This window comes from Tetrao urogallus, assembly GCF_951394365.1.
Source record: "Tetrao urogallus genome assembly, chromosome: 14".
NCBI lineage: Eukaryota > Metazoa > Chordata > Aves > Galliformes > Phasianidae > Tetrao > Tetrao urogallus.
This window is the reverse complement of record NC_136827.1, coordinates 10712793-10730290: the sequence shown is the minus strand read 5'-3', so window position 1 is coordinate 10730290 and position 17498 is coordinate 10712793. Positions and strand designations below refer to the sequence as shown.

General features: G+C 41.9%; 1 protein-coding gene across 3 annotated transcripts in view; it reads right to left on the bottom strand.

Annotated features, from left to right (window-relative positions):
- CLINT1 (clathrin interactor 1) overlaps positions 1-16289 on the bottom strand; it is a gene marked incomplete at both ends in the record, with an annotated part of 46554 nt that extends 30265 nt beyond the window's left edge. For 2 of the 3 annotated variants that reach the window (XM_079542211.1, XM_079542210.1), the window contains one exon: positions 16249-16289. In XM_079542211.1, coding sequence (XP_079398337.1) covers positions 16249-16289 — 41 coding nt within the window. Of the gene's footprint in view, positions 1-15751; positions 15960-16248 lie in introns of those variants that run through there. The other variant, XM_079542209.1, reaches the window with a different exon arrangement.
- Between the last annotated feature and the right edge of the window lie 1209 nt (positions 16290-17498).

The window sequence follows — 17498 nt, the reverse complement described above, 5'->3', positions numbered from 1 at the left end:
TTGGTGCAGAACTTCCTATGCTGCAGTTTCCAACCGTTTCCCCTTGTCCTGTCTCCACTCACCACTGAAAAGAGTCCGGCCTCGCCATTCTGCCCCCCACACCTTAGATATTTATAGACCTGGATCAGGTCCCCTCTCAGTCTTCTTTTCTCAAGGCTGAACAGACCCAGTTCACTCGGCCTTTTCTCATAGGAGAGATGCTCCAGGCCCTTCACCATCTTCGTGGCCCTCTGCTGGACTCTTTCCAAGAGATCCCTGTCCTTTTTGTACTGGGGAGCCCAGAACTGGACGCAGTGCTCCAGATGAGGCCTCACCAGGGCAGAGTAGAGGGGGAGGATCACCTCCCTCGACCTGCTGGACACGCTCTTTTTAATGCACCCCAGGATGCCATTGGCCCTCTTGGCCACCAGGGCACACTGCTGGCTCATGGCCAACCTGTTGTCCACCAGGACACCCAGGTCCCTCTCCGCAGAGCTCCCCTCCAGCAGCTCATCCCCCAGCCCGTACTGGTGCATGGAATTACTCCTCTCCAGATGAGGAGGGGAGATGAGAGATGTGCCCTCTGAATAAAAATGGTGTGAACTTGGATATTCAATCTGAGCCAGCACCTCTGTCTTTGCTTGGCTAAGACAAACAAAAAAACATGCAATGAACTTAACGCATTTTCGTTTTGCTCCTGTCAGTAATGTCACTTTTGTTATAAAACATGCAGCTTAGATTTAGACCCTTACAGATGAAACATATGGATCTCAAAGACGAAGCCAGAAGTCCACATTCAATGCAGAAACAGATGGGTACCCATCTGCTGAAATGCCTGCTGAAATGCCTCAGGTTGCACAAAGGTAACAGCTCAACACAAGATGATACTTGACCATTTAAGTTTCTTAATTTTAAACCACTCCTTAGAAGCGTTACAAATACGACACCAGACAATTTGTTACATGAATACTGGATATTATTACAGACCTTCCATGCAAGCAGCAATTATGCTCTTTTTGACCAACACCACCATCTTCATTACAGTAGGATCTGAAATACATTTCCAGCTTTTCAAGTTGAGTTTCATAATTTATGTGGCAGATGTGCAAGGCAAACTGCACAGAAAGAGATAAGCCAAGAAAAACATCCTGATGGCCACAAATGAATAACGACTTGCGGGAGGAAGGAACTATAAAGCTATTTCCTGTGCCTTACAACTGCTAATCACAAAAGACTACCAAGTAAACAAGATACCCAAATCCACCTCACAAATACCCTTTCAAAAAAGACAGTGACATAAGAATCAAACTGAATCCTGCTAGAGCACTTAGAAGCTTTATCATTTACAGAAACCACCACAACATAGCTGAAGCCTTCTGTAGAAGTTACCAATTGCAGCTTGCTATATTCTTCATGTTTTCTGTAATTGCTATGCTATTGCTGGAGTAGCTTTTACAGATGTTAGGAAAGAAGAAGCAACCAATTACATGGTAGTCTTCAAGCATACTTGTGCAAGGAATGAACACTACCACCCCTTAATTTAAGGCTGACTTCATCTCTCCAGTACAGATTCCCTGCAGTGGTGTGTTAATACTTCTGCATTTTTCTCTGAAATCACCCCTTTGTGGTTTACACCATCAGATACACAGCTGTTTTAGATACTGTAATTTGTCAACAACTACAGAGCAGCAGTGCGTGTTACTCCTCCAATTGGTGAGGATTCTGACATGACAATACCACCAACCTTGGTCTTGTACCACCTCTACATACAGTATTTTTCCATCTACAGACCAGCTCTATTCCTGCATTTCTCCATTCTTCACAGAATTTTAGTTCCAAACACCCAATCCATCACATTCTCCATTCTCTAGTCTTCATCAATGACACATCTTCACTTCAAGTGCACATTTCTGCAGTTACACTTTAAAACTCTCAGTGCTTTCATTTTATGTACTACTCCATTCAAACACCTTTATTAAAAAGTTAAAATTAATCAAAACACTTCCTTTAACCTTACAGTGGAAATAATACCACGGTGTTTCAGTATTAGTATTCAGTTTAAATCTTCATTGATATTAGAGTAAAATTACATCTACATCATTCTTATGACAAATGAGATTCATCTTCAGCATGAAAACCAATTCCACAAACAAGTGAAAAGAGCTGCCTCTGAGGCAACATTTGACACTTTGGTAGGAGAGTTACTTGCTAACACAAACATTTTTTCATTGACAGGCAACACATCCTTTGCAAGGATTACAAGTTCCTGTGTCCTTGCACTCCTCTGAGCACACACCTGGCGTATCAGATTTAAGCCTGCTTCATAGGCTCTATTACCATGGATTTCCAAAGTTCAGTATACTATACTTAAAAAATAGCAGCCACAGAGTAAAAAAAAAAAAAAGTGGAATGACAGAACTTGGATAACTTTGTGTAACTGCAGAACTAAACATATTTCCATATGCAATTCATTACTGCACAGCTACAGTTATTTTTGCTCACTTACACATCCAGTCTTCTTCCTACACTTCAGATTTTTCCTCTGCAACAAGCAATCTGCAACAGTTATAAAAATATTTTAAAGTCAACTGCATTGCTTTACAGAATCCAGTCAGATCAGCCTTCCTCCTTCAAGACACAGCAGAAATCACAACTCATTTTCAGTCAGGTGCTGCATCTTTAATGTTTTCATAGAGGTGATCCAACCAGCTAACAGGAGTTGTGAAAAAACGTTTCACTGAGTAGCACAAAGAGCAAGAGAAGTGTTTATGATTGATTTTCTGTAGAGTCAGTGCTTCTTACATGCGGAAAAGAGCAGTACAAAAAGTAAACCCCAGTGAACATGGCTAGATTCAATTACAACACAAAACTAAAAAGCTGTTTTTCTCTGAGAAAGAATAAAACAATCAGACTTCAACCTGATTTACACCTTCCAATCCATGGCATTTTCTTGTATTTACATTCATATAACTTCAAGAGAAACTTTCCCTGAAAATTAAGAGTTCCTTTCAGGTGTCTCCAACACAATGCATAAGACTCCTGAGCACAATATCTAATTCTACTGCCCTCCATGTAAGCACAAAGCATTAAGATAACATTTCCAAGCTCACAGCTCAACTGTTTTAGTGTGCACAGAAATCCTTGGCAGACACAGAGCCTCCAAATTACTGCAGCCTGTGAGCTTTAATGATTGTTGCATAAAATGTTACTGTTGTGAGAGCAGCATCTACAAGAGCAGCCAGGTCTTAACCTTACTCACAAATAAAAGGTGGCAGAAGTTCTCCGACAATAAGCCAGTTGTAGTTGCACTCAAGAGGAGACAGTCAACTCAGAAACTGTGCAACCTTGACTTCTTTGTATCTCAGACTTCCTGGCACCAGCAAAATTCAGTGGTCTTTGGATGGAAGAGGAAGATGGGGAATAAAATAAGTAAAAACTTTATCAGTAACTTCTTAAGACATTTTGCCAGTGGAATGTCATAAGTAGAGGTCATTGCACAACAAGTTTGTCTCCTACTTCCAAAAAACTTCTAACTTTCAGTGTATCCAGAGAGTTGTGCCAGTACTGCTTTAACACAATCCCCCAAAGTTACATCTTCTTTGATAAGCCCTCCTTAACACTACAGCTTGTGCAACCCTGAGGTCTCTGTAACTGCTGATTCACTACTTGCACAGGTGTTGCCCCAGGAAAGATTCACAGCAGGGTTTTCTGACACCATAAGGAGCACACAACAGTTGTTAGCTTACAGTTACCAAACTGGCCAAGGAAAACTTGCAGCCATGCACGCGAAGTACAATAGCTGAATCGTTACAATTAAAACCATTTTTACTCTGAAAAGTAGTGAATAGTGCCTGAAGTTATGCACCTACGAATGGTGCACAACTATTTGCTATTGCCATTCACACCAACTTACAAACAATGCAAGATTTCTTAGTTCAAAGAATTAATTATGATTTGAATATGTCAGTTGGCAGAATACTTGGTGTGGACAGAACAATACATACACAATAATACATGTTTCAGTAGTGTCAAAACCAACTCTCCTCAACCGGACCATGCTTAATGATCCTTGCAGTTTCAGCTATCCCCTTCATTGCAGGCTATGCACCATCAAAACCTTGCTCTAATTCCAAGCATTACTCTAAACACAAGCTAGCTGTTCCACTAGGAGAGGGATGATTAAATTTTAAACAATGACATTGAAGCTTTTATCACAAACGGATCGTTTGCTGCTACTATATAATCACTTTGGAAATGCAGCAACACGCGTACTCCTGGACGTCACAACACGAACCTTCATCTGCAAGCATTCTGAGTGGGATAAAGGTGACCCCCAATAACTCCTCCAAACCAACAGTGAGCACCTGTTAAAAGCTTTTCTCAAAGCAGGCCAGATTAAGTTTGCAGCTCCCACTGCCTTCAGCTACAAAGCTGATTGAGTACAGCTTTGCACTTCATCCACAACGTAGTCAGCTATCAATCATATTACCTATGAAAGCCTGAGAAATGCATCTCAGAATCTGTATGTATCTAGATGATACATCTAAGCAGCAGGTGAAGCAACTAAACAAAACACCTGCAACTGCTGCTTTAGTACAGCCTCATGTCCTAGAAAATGTCTTAAGACAGAGATAGAAGCTGCACTGCACTTTTTGGAGTGGGAGAAGAGAAGGAGGTGGCAACAGTTTACGCAAAGTTATCCAACTACAGGCTCATTGCTCACATGTCTTTCAGAGGAACTTGCTATGCAGGAGATATTCAGTAACAGTTTCAGAGACAAATGAAACCAACATCTTTGTTTTTCTAAGATGAATCACGTTACAATTTACTCATCTTATTTCTAAACAGTCCAGAATTAATTTCACAGTTGGTGATGTTCATAAAAAAAGCCTCTCAATATCTTTTTTTTTTTAAATGAAAATGAAATAAAAGCAGAAACCGAATGTAGATGTCACTATAGGAAAGTTGATCAGCTTCTCTTCTCAAAATTGGGTCCTTACAGCCTACTGCTTATTCACTGCTTCATGCTGAAAGCAAGAATTTTTCCATGGAGCCCTGCAGTAACTGCTATACTCAACAGCTCTAAGGCATTTGCAGCGTTTCCTTTCCTATTCGATACTGAAATCCAGTCCACAACAAACCATTACATTTATCAGACTATTTAAGAATGATGTCATCCTTAAGTACAATCCAGACATATTCCATTCAGTCTCAGAACTCTTTTCTGCACTGCATTACACAGAACCATAAACAGGAATGTAATCAAAGCCACTAAAACTTGTGTTTCGGCCTCTCCATCACTATCTCCCTTTGGCTAGGAAAGAGAGTTACAAACCAAAGCCTTTCCCTCCAGGTCACCTTGCTAACACTTAAAAATAAGAAATTCAACATCTTAAAAATTAAAGTGGAAATAAAGCCTTCAGTCTCCCAGAGAGTACTTCCTACTTTAACAGAGCCATACAAGGACAGGCCTGTCCAGCATTCTAATTCCTGAGAGTGTAAAACAGTAGAGCAAACATGCAGTGATAACTCCACAGAATACACTGTTGTGCTCCAACAGTTTAAAGCTAGAGGCACAAAAATCATGGAGCTCTCCTGCTATGCTTTCACCTTCCTCCAGTCCTCTTTCAGCATCCAATAGTCCTAAAGACTTCTTGCTTCCTCTGACGCAGGATATACACCTTCTGCAAACGGTTATTCACTCTTGTTCACACTCCTCCACTATGTTTTATGTGGTAATGATCAGCAGCTCTGCACTTTGCTTCTCCCCTTGAGCAGACAACACTTCAGCTTCCTGAAACATTTCTGATTTTCTTTATTTCCTTAATCCTTCCCTTTAACAATGTTGTTTCTTTTTCAGTGTTTCTGAGAAGCAATAATCTTTTTGCTTTGAACCCCAATAAACTATTTTATCATCTCTCTATCACCTGCAAGGATTTCATTTTGAAAAAAGTTTCTTATGCTTCTGTTGCTCACAAAGACTTTTAGCTTTAAATTATTTTTATTATTACAAAGCAGTTCTCAAAGGAATATCTTGAGCCACAACCAATGCACACCTCAGGATCAAGTCACATTTCACTACTTTTGTCTTCCTGGTTAGTTGGTTGATAAAACTAAATCACCAATCATCTAAATAAGCATCGTTCTCAGTGTAACACAGGCTGTAACACGTATCCAACCCACACATCACTCACTGTTATCACTTTTCCTGTCCACGTTGCCTCTCCAACACCCACATTTGGTGGGAGAACATAAAGCAATACAGCCCTCTTACCCCTCCTACTCTTGCTCTGACCTCAATCCTTCAGCCCCGAGTTTCAATTTCACAGGTATTTGGACTAGCTGACACAGTTTGTTAATATGGTCTGAAAAAGTTTCCCTCAGCACAGTGCTCATTCATTCAGCCCTTCGTGTGTTATTTGGTGCTCAGCCTACAGCACAGCCTTGTTACCCACACAGATTTAAAAGGGGACACTGGCAAAGAGACTTACCCAAAAATTTCCGGAAGCAAAAGAGTCAAGGTTCACCACCATATGCATCCGTCTTGTAATGAGTTCAGAAGACTGAAACCATTCATATCACACGCACACCTCTTACCACAGACCCATAAAGAAATATTTTTCTCTTCATCAGCTTGAGGTTCTCTTAAGTCTGTTGGCATCTCCTGTTGTTTTTTAGTGTAATCATAAGAAAGTTTTGCTGACATCTGGTTCAGGCAATCAGCAGCCACCCCAGTATTTCTGCTCCATCCAGTATTCAGCCACCCTCAAGCTAAAAAAGTGTTTTCTCTGTATAGGAATTGAATACGTGTGTTAGTCTGTGCACATTATCTCTTATTCTGTCAGGTTTTACTCTCAACTGCACCAGAATTATTATTGCAAGGGAAAAAAAAAATGCACCAGGAAAGCAAGCATTAATGTTTCAAACACACACTGGTAAAAAATAAATACATTTGCAAAAAGCTTACATTTAAATGATGTCCCTACAAATGGCAGAACAACTTAGCTTTGTTTACTGTACAGCAGCCACTTGTTAAAAATCTCATCTTTTCCTGCTTCAGATTGTCCCTCCTTTAATGCATTTGAATGACCATATTCCTTTCCTGTAGTAAATCTATCAAGAATAAGAAAAGTCAAACACAATCCTAAATAGATTAAATTAGCTTAGCACCTATTTTCTTTTGTCAGTTTCCCATGAAGGCAGGTAACAACCCAGAAATCTTTATGCTTTAAGCATCTGGACAAAGTAACTTAACCTATAAGGAATCAGTGGTTAATAATTAACAGCTGAGTGCCTTTCTACAGCTATTCACAGCAGAATACCCAAAATGAAATGGCACAAGCAACAAGAATGCACCATTCAGAGTAAGTGAAGTACTAAGGTATCAGAATTACAGCATTAACATCCATTGTATTTTTCAAACTGCTATCTCCCATTACATAAAAAGGGTATCTTGGCAAACTGAGATCCCACAAGTTCACCAGCAGGCATTTTTAGACAAACCAAGTGTTCTTTTTCTGGAATGAGTCTGGCAGATTGCATACAAATTAACTTTCAAAATGCCAAGCCACGTTTATTTGGGAGGATAACGATGCTTCCTCTCCTTTCATAGGTATCATTTATTAAACTGGTTCCTCCAGGAGATCAAGTAACTCTTACGTCCTAAAAAGGTAAGAAGAGCTGTTTCACTTGCCTTGGAGCCCCAGTTTTTACTTCCTGTCCACATGTAAGTGATAATTTCAAATAAAACAAAATACTTAGAACAAACCAATTTCACTGTAGTTCAATTGAGGAGCAATTCATTCAACTCACTAACAGTAAGATTACCAGAATTTTATGATCTTGTGTAGGCAGTTAGAAAAGTAGATTACAGTTTGTAATTAACAAAAAACCTGACACTGGCAGTTTAAAGGCTAAGAGAATCTACTTTCTAATTAGCAGTCTATTAGCACTAAGTTTCCAAGCTGTCCCAAGGAACACAAACATCTATTTGGCAAAAAGAGACTGCTGTGATAATTCACTTTTACAGTAAACACCTCCGAAGAGAGGGCTTCTCCCCACCTCTCTTTAAGTGAAGGAACAGCTAAAATAACTCACTAATCACCAAATGAGGAATAATTAAAAGAGACAGCAATCACCAAGGTACCACCTCTATTCACAGATAGGTGTGTCAACAAGAATTTATTTTTCAGAAGCAAGCATCTATCTAGAGCAACTCCAATGAAATGTTATCAGAAGTCTGTTCTCTTTACATTCAAAATGGATCTACAGAAATCTTCAAGTGAATATGTCACTGAGCCCAAAATCCATCCCAAGAATTACAAAGGGATGCAGTTCTACACTACAAGTGTCATCTTGTGGGAACACCGAATAGGTTGTATGTATAGAGACTGCTTCTATATCACATGAGGGATTGGTGACCAACCAACAAGAAAAACAGTTATTGTTATGAGTCAGGATCAAGCAAACAAAAACCATGCTCCTTAACTCCCAATGGGTCTCATTACTATTACAAGAGATTCAGAAAATGCAGGTCCGTCTCATTACACAAGCTGAATACAACTAATATTTCTAATTGTATCCCAAACGACTCAGGTAATATCTATTAGGCGTGCAGTGTTTAAACATTTAGGATGGGACATTATCTGGAGGGAGGGAAGAGTATAAAACACAGTGTGGTAGTTATGTTAAAACACACAAATACACCCTAAAGATGCTTGTCTGATTTTAAATGGCAAATCAAGCACATCCAAAAGATGCAATTTATTTCAAATAACCGCTCTTACCACTCTGTAATAACTGAAATACATGCCACCAGTACTTCTCATATCATTAGCTACACTTTTAACTTGAAAAGGCAGCATCTTTCTCACATGAAGATCTGCATAGCTGTCACATCCCAAGAGCATTTCCAGCTGGAATCATTCAAAATTGGACCACACAAGACAGCTGTCTATTTCAATTTATATCCTCTCTTACTGATTTGGGACCTGAGAGCAAAACCCTGCCTGGTAATTCACATCCCCTTGCATAACAGTGATACGAACATGGGAATGTTAGGTCAGGAGCCTGATATCCAAAAAAGAGGAGCAACCTTTACAAATCTCAACTGAGAACTTAAATTTGTCATCTTTCACAGAAGCTTTGCAAGCAACAAACCACTAACAGTGCACTTTCCAAGCTGAGTTAAGTGCATTATCAGAAAAAAAGTCCCACCCTATCTTCCTGTCCTTTCCCCTATCAACACAAGGGCTTGCAGTGCCATAAGCAGCTGCTTATGCAGCACACTGCCAAACTGAATGTTAACCACAAAAGGCGGTGGCTGGTTTCTGTTTGTTTTTAAGCCATATCAGCAAGCTAGCACAAGCAAATACTGCACTAACAGAGGCAGCATTAAGGAATGCACAGACCACAAATGGCCAGGTATAAGAGCGGGGCGTTCTCCTTCAGTAGGAACTATCACCAAGAGCTCCTCAAACTGTCTGTGAAATTGCATCCTCTCAGTGCAGCTCAAGTACTTAAACTCATACTCTCCCCCCTCTCCCCTTTATCCCCAGCCATTCTTATCAAAATTCCTTCCTTTATGCCAGTATGAACATTTGTGCAACCACAGAATTAACTATACCAGGGAGCTGATCCAGTGGGGAATTAAATTGGCAGAAACAACTGGTTAGCCTGAGAGATACTCTCTGATCAAGCAGAAAGTATGCAAGTGCCAGCAGCCTGTGGCAGACAGAAGGCTGTGAAACCTCAGCCCACATTTACTCTGACTGTGAAACTACAACCTAAGATTTTGTGGCTTCAACTCTGTTTCCATAATTTGCTATAGCACTGATAGTGAGAGATTTCAGGGCAATGACAAGAGGAGACTCAGTCACATTTCCACATTTTTGTGTTCTGAACTGCCAACCTACAACGTGATGCCTCACTCATGCTTCAACAACTCATCCACATTTTCAATATGCCTTGAAAGTAATTATACCCTGATTAAGAAATATACAGATAATCAAAATATTAGCACAGAACTGAGCCGAGCACCTTGATCCATTTGACTCGTTGGCAGTGATGTAGGTCAGACTTGCTTTGACCAGTTTCATTTACTTACCAAGAAAGCAGAGACCTAGTTTTAGCTCTGGCAAGGCAATGCAAAACTATGTTTTAAAACTACTTCAAATAGATACAAGTTCTTGAACACACACCCCATTTAGATTCCCTGAAAATACAGAAGGCCATCACCTTTGCTAGTACAGAACACACTGCTGTTACCTTCCATGGGGCATAGAAGAGTAACAATACATTTGAATGAGCAGTAACAAAAGCATCACTTTAAGAAGTATGTTGATGAAATTGGTTGTAATTATTTTACACTGACTCTTAACATAAACTACAGCTTGTACTATTTGCTTACTTTTGATTATTCCACTAACTGAATATTCAAACAGGAGAATGATGTATCTATGCACATGAGATAACAGAGCATGATACTTTCAGAGATGCTTATCACCAATACTAAAGTACATGCCCCAAAGACTACAACTATTTTTATTGCTGAATTAAAAAGGAAAAGAAAAAAAAAAAATAAAAATCACTGTAATGCTTTTTCTAAGTTTTTGAAAGAAGGAGGAAAGCCCTAGGAACCAAGTGCTATGACAACAGGTTGACAGGCACAGCCACACTGCTGCAGAACCAGATAATGTGAAAATACAGCTTTGCTTTGTGTTCTTAAGACTATTCTCTCACACTCATCTTCTGCTAACTGGGCAGAGGACAAGTCCTTGTAGGACTGGAGATAATAATCACCTTCTTGTAATAATGACACGAAATGCTGTTCCTAAAGCAGTTACCAGCAGGAGATCTCTTAAGCAGCAATAGGAGGACAACTCATGCAGCGAGGGTTAACTGTCCCTTACATGAAACAATGAAAATGCTCATTGCTCTGAAGATCTTGCTTATGCAAACCAAAATAAATCTTAAATATAGAGAAAATTAAATGATCCTGGAACTAGAGCAAGGGAGTTTATGGGACGGTCAGATACCAATGGACTAGCATTAGACAGTTATTTACCCTTTCACTGGATATATCAGATGACAGATCATTTACCATCATACTGGCTACTACTAAACCAGCAAAGAACCACTTCATTACAGAAGAGCTCAATAGTCTAAAAGGATGAATCCATGTACCACAAGAAAATGACCAGTAAACAAGAACAATTACAGGCACATTGAAAAATAAAGTAGTTAGGTAAGAAGATTTAAACCCTCTCCAGCTTAGTAACAAGAAGGATCCTATAGCTCAGTCAAACGTGAGCACACTATAAGCAATAAGCAACTGACAGCTAACTGCAAGACTGTAATTGCAATGCAAGTTACTGGTATGTATTTACCATATTAGTAAGTATAATGCAGACATTACGTGAGCTAGCAGGAAACAATAAAAGACTGGGAGTCAGCAAATCTAGAGCTGTAACCACTATCAACCCATTGCAAGTTAGTCTGCCACAACTATCCTTGCAGTTTTCTTATTTGTGAAGCAGGATTAATCCAAAAACCTCTACTTCTCAGCTGAAGCACAATGTCTCATTTGCATGCACCGCTTTAGGCTACAAGAGCTAGAAACTGCAATGAATATCAAAGCAATCATTCACCCTATTTTACCAAGATTTTACCATTCTCTTTACAGCTTGTACAATTAGAAGCACTAAGGAAAACATGCTGTTCATTAACTAGAAGTTCTCTCCTAGACAGCTGTACTGGAGCTGATGACAGCAGCTCCTCCAGCTCTTCCCTTTCCACTTACACCCATTCAAGGAGGAAGGGTTTCTAATGTAAAATCAGAACAAATTATAGAGGACCTTAACGCCTAACTCCACAAATAAATTCTCATGGGTATAAATGCTTCAAGCACTCAGCATTTGTACAAGCACTATAATCAGTTCTAAAAGTTCTAAGCAAGACAGTTTGTTCTCCATTTAAAAATATTACTATACTTGGGCAATTTGTCAAGCTTGCAAAATGTATGAAAGCACAGCTTTGTAACACTTCACTCCACAAGGTGAGGGAGTGCCAGTACATTCCTGCTCAGTCATAACAAGGTGTGGCCAGAAGAAGTACCAGCAACGCAGTTTGGACTTGGCTATGGGGACAAACAACTAAACTAGAAGAGGGAGACAGAAAGAAAAAAAAAAAAAGTTAGGGGGATGGCAGCTGTCATGTTCCTAATGCTGACAAGAAATGCACAGGCTCTCATCTTCCATATGCATCCTAGGAGCTCAAAAACTCAGTTTCAACATTCTCACCCATCTTAAATTCAAGCGAGCATTTGGATTATGCAGACCTATCCTCTTAATCCTGTTACTATTTAGATGGTTTCTCACCTTTCCATGTGTGGTATGTGCTTAAAGTGAGCTCCCACATTCTAAGGTCAAGTGTTTAACAGATCACAAAAGCTAAGAAAGGTAATAGTTTCCAACAAAGTTGCTACAAAATCACCACATCTTAACACAAACAACAACCTAAACTCACTGTGACCTGCATGTTTGTGACAGAAACCAGCTGGCAAAAACACTAAGTTACAATCACACCTCATTGAGGAATTACTTTTATGAGAGGACCAACTATCTTAGCTAATTGTATATGCTTTAATGCTGTCCTATGCCTTAAGTAAAAGAATTTTGTGCTACTTTAGCAGTGTACAGTAGCCTTTCAGGAGAATAAGAATCAGAAGATCTTGCTTTAGGAAAAGGGAATTTAAAAAGCCAAAGAAATGATGGTCTATTTTTCACCTGGCTACAAAACCAAGCCAATGTTCCTGCTCCAGCCCACTTAAAAACCACTTTGAAAAAGTTTCTGAATATTCCTTGCTTTCTTTTGAAAACGCCATGGAGTTTTCTTTGTAAAATTCCCCCAGAAATTTTACAAGGAACACAAAGCACAAAACATACTTGTCTAACAAGATTAAAAAAGGAAGTTGCCAAGTTGCATAATACTCTAGATTTCAACAACCAGGACTCCAGAAGTAGAATTGCAACTCCTTTTGCCCGTGCAGCTGTTTACTGACAGTACGGAGACACCTGGTTGGGACTTTGCTGGTTGGATTTTCAAAACACTGATGCATTCATACCAGTAGAAATTGGCCGATTCAAGTGTAATCTGCTTCTACGCAGTACTGGTCAGCTTGCAGATCCTACGCTTCATGCAGCTCACACACAGTTTCTATGCAATGCTTACATCCAAGCTGCATCACAACCGCAGAGTTACTTCAGAGCAGGAATGGAGTAACGTGAACTCACTGCTATAAGAGCTGCAGAACATCCAGGACTGCTGTTATCAGCCATTCAAAGACAAAGCTGCAAAACCCATAATGCAACAGAGCAGGGGCACAGCAGATGACCAGCACACTTCTCAGCTGCAGAATGTTCTTAGAGCTCACACTCCTACCAGCTATGTGAAGTATGTGTGCTTCTGCACTCTGTCATATTAAGATGTCGGTATGCAGCTCTCCAGGTCAGAAGAACTGGCTGCCTCTTCGCACACAGTGCCTGGCCTGTGATGGCTGCATATTTCTTCCGCAAACATAACCTAAGTCTATGGCAACACAGAATTCAACAGAAAGCCTATCACATTACTTCGGCAGTGACTCAGAAATGCCAGCTCACTCACTAATTTTACTTCAAGCACCACCCTGGACTTTTACCGAGCCACCAGAAACGTGTCATTTGAACCAAGTTTACAGTTGCAGAAGGAACAAGCTGATCATGGAGGGCTGCATTTGTACAGATTACTTTCCAATTCAGCTTTGACCTACTCAGAGGAAAGAAACCATACAAGTGAACGTTTCAAAAAAGTGAAAAGCTGCCTTCTAGAGTTAAATTATTCACATAATAAATGTGAAACAGAACTTATTCCATCAGAAAAAAATAAAGTTTAGATCTACACCATCTAAACTGCAAGCTAACCAGTCAGAAACTCGGTCTTATTCCACACATCTGAAGAGTTCCTGCACTCACTGCTGCACGCAGTACCTGGCAAGAAACTGGAGAGCAGAAAGCATTTGGCATTAAATCAGAAACTGCAAAAATAAAACTTAGGACAAGAAAATTTTACTAGACACAGAGAAGCGTTATTAGTGATATGGTTTAAGACCCAAAGGTCTTCAAAAATCCCAAATAGAAATGAGTTACTACCATTTGATCACAACTGAATGAGGTACACAATACTGAAGGTGTAGAGTTAAATTAAAAACTAAGAACAGCAACGTTAGCAAATGGGAGCAAAACATAAAGCTCTTTGTCACATCATAGGCCATTTTAAATCAAATAGCTTATGTTCCATTTTAAACATTTTTGTTGAAGTAGGCTGACAAAATTAATAGCAGGTTAATTACTTATTGTGGCTTACTGAACTTTCAAACCCTGAAAAACATTTCATACAGGTCCTTCACCATGACATATCTGTGATCCAGGAGAGCCCTCAGCCACCTAAGGCCCAAATAAAGCTAAGAGACAGATAAGCAAATTGAAATACTAAGATGATAAGCATCAGCAGAATGTAGAACCAATATGTGAAGGTAACAGGAACCACAAAGAAGTTAAAGTTTGAAGTAGCAACATTTCAGTCTTCTTGCATGTTTACAAAAACCCAATAAATCATACTGTTTTTAAAGAAAGACATTCTAGTTCAAGTCCAGTACAATCCTGACTCAAAATCTGCAGTTACTGATGAGCTAACATCCCTTAGCCGCCTTTGTAGAGAAGTTTGTAAGTTCATGATTGTAATTTTGCCTTAAGACAGAAGACATTATGACAAATCCACCCCACACACAATGAGACTATTGATTTTGACATCTCTAAACACCATTCACTCTCCAGGCACCGCGCTTCACCCCCTCTCTTTCTAAACACACAATCTTCTTTATTTGGACCATGTTATTCCCTGAAATTGAGGTTTACTCAACAAACATTTTGATTATTTGAAATATTCATTTCTTACGCTTAGTTTAGAAATCCAGCGCGTTTTCCAGCAAAGATTGTGATGCACTGTTAGGCTCAATAACTTACAAAATACTCTTGAAAGTAAACAGTTTTAACACAGTGACAATGTCACAATGCCACTATTAGACAAACTGAGGTACATACGCAAATCTCAAAGTTCCCTGGAAGCATTATTTTCAGTCCTAGAACTCAAGATGAGCCTCTACGGGTTACCCCATATAACGCAAGACAGTTAAGAACTGTTTAGATGTTTTTTGAAGTTAGAAAGAATTGATTTTGAAAGATTTGCTGTTAGACCTGTAGGCCCAGACACAATTAAAACACACAGACTTATCCAGTACGTAATCATCTACAGAACTTCAGCAAATAACTCCTACAAGAAGTTAACAATTGGATGGACATAGAAGGGAAAAGCACTCCTAGTCTCCCCCTAAAGAAATATTATTTCAGGAGGCAAAATGTGATCTTCATTATGTTCTCCCCACTACAGCAATTTTTTCTCCCACATGGAAGAATTTGAAGAGTGACAGCAAAACACAGCAATAACCCCACAGCAACACCGTGAGCACAGTAACCTCCAGGGAGTAAACATTGCAAATATCTGAATTACTAAAAAACGCAATGTCTGGGATGGTGCATTTTGCTCCTCTATCACACTTCACCTCCTAAGAGACCCAGGGGTGCTCGTGAATCAGTGGCAACTGCAGCAGGGCCCAGGCATCAGGAAGGAGGAAAAGGATTTGTGAACGTGGCAGCTTTGGAAGCACTCCGTGCCATACAGGTGGTTCCTCACACACCTCCCTCGTCCTGTCCCATCCTTCCCCGTGCCCAAAGCAGCACACGCTGACACTGAGGGCTCACAGCTCAAAGAGGCACGCAGCCCACAGACCTCGACAGATAAAGGGGAGCACCTAAAGGGGAAACGCAGCTCGCCGGGAGCGCAAAGGCCCCGAGGAGCCCGGCAGGGCCGGGAAGGCAGCCTGCCATAACGGGAAGGCCAGAGGCTGGCTGGAAGCCGCCTCTGCCCAGCAGAGCAGCCAGGCCTCGCCAGGAGGCGGGCAGACGGCACCGGGCCCGCACTGGGAGCCCGGAGGGAGGGCGGCGAGGGCAGGAGTCGGCCGGGCACGGAACGGGTGCGAGGCGGCCGCCTCAGCAGGGGGAGGGGCAGCGGCCATGTTGCGAGGGGAAGCAGGGGGGGAGAGCGGGGCCAGCTGAGGGGATGAGACCGAGCCGCCCCGGCCCCCCGCCCAGCACGCCCGGCCCCCGCCGTACTCACGCCTTGTCCACCAGCTCCCGCACTTTCCACATGTTAAGCATGGTGCCGATCGTCCGGAGACCTCCGCGGTCTCGCCGCCCTCTGCCGCCGACCCCAGGAGGCTCCGCACGCCGCGCTCCGGGCAGCCGCCGCGCCGCCGAGCCGGGCCCGCTCCGGGCAGCCGCCGCCTCTGCCAACCGAGGGACGCGGCGCCGCTCCCGGAAATGGAGGGTCCTGCACCGCCTGCTGGGAAATGTAGTCTGTCGGTCGGCGGGGAGGGTTGGGGAAGCCGAGCCGCCCCGCAAAGCCTGCCGGGAGCCGCGCGCCGTCTGGGCGCGGAGCGGCGCCTGTGCGCGCGAGGGCTGCCGGGAGTCGTAGTGCGCGGCTCTTCCCACAGGAGCGTGGCGCTGTCCCTTCACCTCGCGTCACCTCCCTTCGCCTTGCCGGTCCCCGAGACCCCAGGAAACACTTCATACAGCGCGGTGGAACCGAGCTTTTGTGCCCTGTTTGGCTGGCGGAGCAGCCGCAGCGCAGCCCCGCCCCGCCCTCACACCGCCGCAGCACCGAAGCTGTGGGCAGCGGTCGCCTCGCTGCCACGTGGGGCCCGAGGGTGGGAAGGGTCTGTACGAAGTACTGTTAAACCGCAATACACAGGCGTAAAACTCACGCCTGATGGACGTAAGGAGCTCATTACTAAGTAGCATTCTGTCCTCACAACTGTTTCTTTACTGGTCTCCGCCTTTCCTGAGTTTGAGGTGAACTTGCCAGGTTCACCTGAAGGCCTGCGAGAGGATTTCTAGAAGAGGAACAAGACGGGAAAGCAGACAGGAGGGTGAGGCATGTGCACTGGCTGAAGCAGCACAGCCCATCTGAGCACAGCATGCACAGGAACCTGGGATGCTCTGATCCAGAAAGACCAGGAGCTGACAGAAACCCAAGGGAGAATCATGTACATTAAAGCTTCCTCAGGAATATTTGTTGATTTAACATAGCGCCCTGGTTTCACCTGGTAGAGAGTTTTCACCAAGCATTGAAGACCATCTTTAAATACTGCCTATGTGGGGCAGTGAACAGGCATTGCAGCTCCTTGCATGGAAATAAAGGAGTGAAGTCAGATAAGTGACATTATGATGAGGATTCCGAAATGATTTCTTTTCATACATTCACTTTCTTTCTCCGTCAACTTGTTTTCAATGTGAATTTTGAATGAACACACATGAGGGAGGATTTTCTTCTCAAGAGAAGTGGAAATTTGTTGGCTACATCTGTTG